The 7,239-nt window shown below is 38.2% G+C and overlaps 1 protein-coding gene across 1 annotated transcript; it reads left to right on the top strand.

Annotated features, from left to right (window-relative positions):
* Positions 1-4,246: 4,246 nt before the first annotated feature.
* On the top strand, positions 4,247-7,239 carry LOC140783351 (heat shock protein 83). Its single transcript, XM_073130222.1, has 4 exons — positions 4,247-4,543; positions 4,649-4,790; positions 5,163-5,443; positions 5,539-7,239. The coding sequence occupies exons 1-4, from the start codon at positions 4,406-4,408 to the stop codon at positions 7,078-7,080; spliced, it is 2,103 nt and encodes a 700-aa protein (XP_072986323.1). The 5' UTR covers positions 4,247-4,405; the 3' UTR covers positions 7,081-7,239.

Below are 7,239 nucleotides of genomic sequence, written 5' to 3' on the forward strand. Positions count from 1 at the left end.
GTCAGCATGTTTTTATATTTAATATCTATTGATCTTCAACGTTTGAGAGTCGACGGAAGAATAAAGAAGAAATGGTGTGGAGATATGTGCTAACTAACTGTAATGCAGTAGCCAGAAATGGGCATACGAAAATGGCAAGATAGTCAACTATTTATATAGCAAATGGGTAGTAACTTGTAGTGTTTTTCTTAATTGATTACTTGTGTTCATACTACGTGTTAATAATTATTGCTAATCACTGATCATTTGAGTAACTTTTATCACAAAACCATATAGAAGTACTGATCACTTAGATAACTGTATCGAAAAGCCATTATATATATATATATATATATATATATATATATAAATCTCTTTGCTTTCTTAAATCTAGGTGATAGGACATTCCATTTATGTTTTAACTTCTCCGCAGGAATTTAAGTAATAGAAGCTGAGCAACAACATACACACTTAATCTGATGAACATGCCTTAGAAGTTCACTTTCTTTACATAATTAAACACTATAAAAGAGCCTTAGAAGTTCACTAAGGCTTCTTCTATAAATTAATCAATCATATGCACATTTTTGACGTATTAGATTTACCTCAAGAGCAATATATTTCCATCTTAGAGCAAATTATCTCAAACTTATTTACCTATAGTAATGCACCTCAACATTCAAAAGCACATTAATTGTTGGTAAGCAAGATTGTTTCTATATTTTGTGGCCTTTTCTAGTGACTTGGAAGCTCATTTCATCTTCCTCTATAATTTATGTCTGTGGAGCATCAAGAATTCCACATTAATATTTACAGAACGATAGATGTGTAATCTACTGATTGGTTTACAGGATTCGTTTTCCGATGAGATTGAGAAATCATTATTCAGTATAAATTTTCCATTTTAATCATCAGATTCCATATCAAACTCAGTAGAGCTGATTGTTTTCTTATCTTTTCTTTTTGCAATGATAGGAGTAAGTACCTCAGCTTCTACTCATGAATGTGCATCAATTTTCCCCATATATTCTGATCTAGCCACAATTATGTTAGTAAGATTAAATCTAACAACATCTTCACCAAATGAGCTCTACATTGAACATTAGTTTGCACTAAGTTAATTTCAGCTGAATCAATATAGTTGGTAAGTAGTTATTATCCTGGATAAACTCTGGTATTCTTCTCTATCTAAGATAAACTAATCGCAGTTATAATACAATGTCACCTAATGTGCTGTCCATGCTCTTCTCTCAAATGAAATAAAAGGAAGGGAAAGGGGAAAAAGAAAGTGGTATGCTGCATGTTCAAATCTATCTATTCATTTGATAGGACAAGGAGCTTAAAATCTAGCACGAATAGCAAAATTTAGGTAAGTTGTTATTTTCAATAATAGTGTTGTATGATGAAGAATCTATGTATGACATTGCATGAAGCATGACAGGAACTTATCATCAATCCCATGTGCAATGGTAAGAATTAATAGTTGTTATTGATCGATTGACATTGCGATTAATGAGAATTCAAGCATCTAACTATTCATCCATGCTAAGAATTAAATTATATATCATTATGTTGAGTATATCAATAGCATCATCTCCAGATTAATATTTCAGTGGAAAGTTGAATGTAGACTGTATGCAGCCTTTCTTGGAATTGAGGTTCTATAAATATAATAAAGCAAAGTTATGAGTGTCTGGAGAGAAGACTACATAAAGTTAATGCTATTAAACATAACTTATGTATCACAAATATACTCTTACTGTATTGTCTCTTCATAGTGTTGCTATTGCCTATCTATCTATCTATCTATAGATGGCCTAAAAGTATCACTATCTCTAATGTTCTCTTTAAGAAGCTATTGGAGATATATGGAACCAAAACACTTGGACCCTACACTTGAATGGTTTTGTTTTAGGTCAAGTACTTTTTATAACTCTATCCAGCTAAGATTAGGGTTTAGGTACATGCTTAGTAAGATAACAGGAACAAGACTACGACTCGTCGTAAGGTCTTGATCATGGAAACTCAAGTTATAACCTATGTGTAAATAGCTAGTTATGTTATAGGCCATGTACGTACGAGGTTTGGACTTGATTAAATTAATTGGATTAGGTTTATGTTTAGGTTTAGGTTTAGGTACGTTCCGTGTTTTTGGTCCTTTGCTAGTTACAATCTATGTAGGGTCTCCTTTGGATGACTCCGAACGTTGTGAAGATTGGGTCTTGCGTAGACCTAATTTATTACTGATAATTATGCAAAATAGAGATATCTATCTATCTATCTATCTATCTATCTATCATTTTTTTATATGTAGATAAATTTTCTACTAAGAATGAGCCTTGTTGTTATGAATTAGTGGTTACGTATAGGTTTAACATTTGTTAGAAAACTTCATACGTGCATGCAAAAGAGTTAAGGGTGATCCTACATGCAAAATGAGCAAGATCATCATGCCATCAATGTGATTAGTTTAAGGCTTTATACATGCATGCACGAACTAAGTGGCGACATGCATAGTTTGAACAAGGACATCTTTGTGGGAATACCTTTTTTAATAATGGTTTGACATTTTAGTAGTATAAATATGATGTAGCACTATATGTGTACCATATATATTATATTCTTCTTTTAAGAAATATTGAAATGGTTACTTCCTATCTTGGAGAAATTTCCCAACCATATAAACCAGCAAGTATATATATCTTCATTCTCTTGATATATATCCACTACATTACCATTGATAATAACATCCAAAATTTAGTTTTGATAAATCAATGGCTATTGACATTAGAGTATAGAATGATAAAATCACTGTTCTAAGCTCTAACTCGGTAAGTTTTTAGAGTAGTTGATGGGTTATTGATATTATAGTAAGAGATCTATCTATCAGTTAAAATTTGAATCTCCATTTATTCATTCTAATCCATGGAGCTATTATAAATGTCTTGAGCCCTAAAACGAGGAGAGTGTTAAGAGTATAAAAGTATAAAATTATTATTTTCTAATAGCTTGCGTATGTCGATAAGTACCATAAAATATCTAATAAGATGTAAGGTGAAATGATGATTTCATCAACAACAAGGTTGTATTGTTCTGTGGAAATTAATAATACCTTGAGATGACAGTGATTAATGTTTAATTTTCCATGGTTGTGAAGGTGCTCGGTGTGGAAGGAGAGCTAACAATCTTTGGAATCAATGGCAAAGAGAGGCAAAGGGATCAATAAGATAATTTCAACTTTAGAGATGTCAAACCCAATTTGTTTGGGGTCCCAAAATTTTGAAGCCTAATTTAGTGCAGGCCCAAAAGAATTGAGATTGTTGGGGATTTTTCATTTCACACCCTATATTATGTATTTCTCAAGGATTTCTACGTAACGTGAGCAGACAAAGCAATATTATTGTCCACTCCCTTACTGGTCTAGCTATTCGAGAATATGAGCGTGTTGAATGGACCGATCCATCGCTTTTCTCTGAGCTGTAACTTAGATTGCTAGTGAAGTGTCCGTAGACTTTTCCTCGTAAAACAAAAAAACAAAATTCTTAATTAGGCACCCAAATTTTTCAATAAATTACTAATAATATAATTATATATTTGTCATCCGATTTCAAAAAAATAAACCTAAAAAGAGCATTTTTTTTATAATTACAAACACTTTACAAAATTCGTGTAAAAAGTTACAACGTGGCATCTTATCAACCCTTGATTTCACTTCCTACGTACGTAACAATAATCATAATCAATACATAGGATAATATATATCATCATTTTTCGTGGAATGTTAGTAGAATGTTTGATGATAAAGCTTCGTTTATGGGCTTATTCTTATTTGTATAATTTCAGTTAAAAAATTATGTTATTTGTTCTGTTAAATTATTGATATTTAAGGATATATTCACAGATAAGAAATTTTGGAAAGGTATTCGTGCAAAAAAAAAAAAAAAAAAAAACCCATAATAACAAGACTCTGAATTCAAGTTAGGTATCCAAATTTAAATCATATCTGGTAAAAATTCAATTATGGAAGTTGGATTGGACTAATAGTCCAATTTCTAGGCCCAAAGTTTGATCACAGCAAGCCTTGATGTTCTTATGCTTGTATCCAGAATGCCCTAGTGTTGACCCGGGTTTTTCTTTCAAATCCGACCCGATAAGGCAGAAGCTTCAGGAATATCAAAATTTAAATCCGACCCGATAAAACTTAACAAATAAGTTTTTGTAACTGAATGGAAGTCTCCAGAACACCCGCGAGTCCGCGATTGGTTGGGGAAGCCAGAAGCCCCTAGAAGCCTCCTCAACTACTATAAATACTAAACCCCGTCGTCCTCTCCACCTCGTCGTAGTTATTGAGAAGCATTTCGTCGAACACTACACGCGCTCTGCTTTCCTTTCTCTCATTTCGTGCGTTCGCGATAGATTCATCCCAATGGCGGAGGTGCAGATGGGTGAGACCGAGACGTTCGCCTTCCAGGCGGAGATCAACCAACTGCTTAGCCTCATCATCAACACCTTCTACTCCAACAAGGAGATCTTCCTCCGTGAGCTCATCAGCAACTCCTCGGATGTAAGTGGGTTTGCATTTTTGAGTGGTGATTTGGGAATTGGGTTCTCTTGATTCGTTGCTGATATGGTGTCTTTTTTGTTGTGTGCGCAATGTGTGGGGAATTAGGCTTTGGATAAGATCCGATTCGAGAGCTTGACGGATAAGAGCAAGTTGGATGCGCAGCCGGAGTTATTCATTCGTCTCGTGCCGGATAAGGCGAACAAGACGCTTTCTATCATCGACAGCGGGATCGGAATGACCAAAGCTGGTAAAGATAAATAGTGAGCTCAGATTTGGTCTTGCAATTTCCTCGTTCTTAGTGTTTCTTTCAGCATTAGTAGACACTTGACAAGTATGGTTCACGTTCTTCCGATTGCATCTAAGATTTGTGAAATGAAGCATTATGACGTATGTTTTTCTCATGTTATGTGCAACTAATCTCCTTTCTAATTGGTTATTCCTTTCAAAGAATTCTGTTCATAATAATTCCCTCTGTTTTTGACTTCTTGCATTGCAATCTACTCATGGGATATAGTGTTGATGTTCAGATCGAAATCTTAGCTTTGGAATTTGACTGTTCGGTTATATTTTCATATGCGATTAAATTTGTCTAACTAAATGGTTTCTTTCGGCTCACCAGATTTGGTGAACAATTTGGGTACCATTGCAAGGTCTGGCACAAAGGAGTTCATGGAGGCATTGCAGGCCGGAGCTGACGTGAGCATGATCGGCCAATTTGGCGTCGGCTTCTACTCCGCTTACCTCATCGCCGAGAAGGTCATCGTGACGACCAAGCACAACGACGACGAGCAGTACATCTGGGAGTCTCAAGCCGGTGGTTCCTTCACCGTCACGAGGGACACAAGTGGCGAGCAACTCGGCCGAGGAACCAAGATCACTCTTTTCCTCAAAGAGGATCAGGTAAGTAAATATATATATGTATCGTAAAGTCTTAAATTGCTTCATGTTAGATGTATCAATCATTTGCTCATGGTGACAATGATGTTGAACTGTAGTTGGAGTACTTGGAGGAGAGGAGGTTGAAGGATCTAGTTAAGAAGCATTCGGAATTCATCAGCTATCCTATCTACCTGTGGACCGAGAAGACCACGGAGAAGGAGATCAGCGACGACGAAGATGAGGAGACCAAGAAGGAAGAGGAAGGTGAGGTCGAGGATGTTGACGAGAAGGAGACCAAGTCCAAGAAGAAGAAGGTGAAGGAGGTGTCCCATGAGTGGCAGCTCATGAACAAGCAGAAGCCCATCTGGCTTCGCAAGCCGGAGGAGATCACCAAGGAGGAGTACGCCTCCTTCTACAAGAGCCTGACCAATGATTGGGAGGACCATTTGGCCGTCAAGCACTTCTCTGTGGAGGGGCAGCTTGAATTCAAGGCTATCCTCTTTGTTCCAAAGAGAGCTCCTTTTGATCTATTTGACACTAGGAAGAAGATGAACAACATTAAGCTCTACGTCAGGAGAGTCTTCATCATGGATAACTGTGAGGAGCTCATTCCGGAGTACCTCGGCTTTGTGAAGGGTGTTGTGGATTCAGATGACCTTCCCCTTAACATCTCCAGGGAGACGCTTCAGCAGAACAAAATCCTGAAGGTGATCAGGAAGAACCTTGTCAAGAAGTGCATTGAGATGTTCTTCGAGATCGCAGAGAACAAGGAGGACTACAACAAGTTCTACGAGGCCTTCTCGAAGAATCTCAAATTGGGTATCCACGAGGACAGCCAGAACAGAGCAAAGCTGGCTGATCTCCTGCGGTACCACTCAACAAAGAGTGGCGATGAGACGACGAGCTTGAAGGACTACGTGACCAGGATGAAGGAAGGCCAGAAGGACATCTACTACATCACAGGAGAGAGCAAGAAGGCCGTCGAGAATTCTCCATTCCTCGAGAGGCTGAAGAAGAAGGGCTACGAAGTGCTCTTCATGGTGGACGCCATCGACGAGTATGCGGTCGGGCAGCTAAAGGAATATGATGGTAAGAAGCTCGTCTCTGCGACCAAGGAAGGCCTCAAGCTTGAGGAGACAGAAGATGAGAAGAAGAAAAGGGAAGAGAAGAAGGCGGCATTCGAGAGCCTCTGCAAGACCATGAAGGATATCTTGGGTGACAAGGTGGAGAAGGTGGTGGTCTCTGATAGGATTGTTGATTCTCCTTGCTGCTTGGTCACCGGTGAATACGGCTGGACTGCCAACATGGAGAGGATCATGAAGGCTCAGGCTCTAAGGGACAGCAGCATGAGCTCCTACATGTCGAGCAAGAAAACTATGGAGATCAACCCGGAGAATGGCATCATGGAGGAGCTTAGGAAGAGGGCAGATGCAGATAAGAACGACAAATCCGTGAAGGATCTCGTCCTGCTCCTCTTTGAGACTGCTCTGCTGACCTCTGGCTTCAGCTTGGATGATCCTAACACCTTTGCAGGGAGAATCCACAGGATGTTGAAGCTGGGGTTGAACATTGATGAGGATGCCTCGGAGGAGGACACCGAGATGCCTGCATTGGAGGAGGATGGCAATGAAGAGAGCAAGATGGAGGAAGTTGATTAAAGAGTTTGTCTGCTAATAAGACCACCAGTCTGTTCCTGTCCTAATCTTGTAGTTGGTATCCTGAACATAGTTGTCATGCGAGTGCCCTTAATTGCTGTGTATCGGTGTTTGTGTCCGGGTTTTATAAGAATTTAAAGGTCATAACGTAGTTTCTATAAA

The sequence above is a fragment of the Typha latifolia genome, chromosome 3 (genome assembly GCF_019914945.1).
Source record: "Typha latifolia isolate L0001 chromosome 3, TyphaL0001v2, whole genome shotgun sequence".
Classification (NCBI taxonomy): domain Eukaryota; kingdom Viridiplantae; phylum Streptophyta; class Magnoliopsida; order Poales; family Typhaceae; genus Typha; species Typha latifolia.

Coding starts and splice junctions, on each gene's coding strand:
- LOC140783351 (XM_073130222.1), top strand. CDS start 4,406: ATGGCGGAGGTGCAGATGGGTGAGACCGAGACGTTCGCCTTCCAGGCG. Junction 4,791..5,162: donor GATCGGAATGACCAAAGCTG/GTAAAGATAAAT, acceptor TCGGCTCACCAG/ATTTGGTGAACAATTTGGGT. Junction 5,444..5,538: donor TTTTCCTCAAAGAGGATCAG/GTAAGTAAATAT, acceptor GTTGAACTGTAG/TTGGAGTACTTGGAGGAGAG.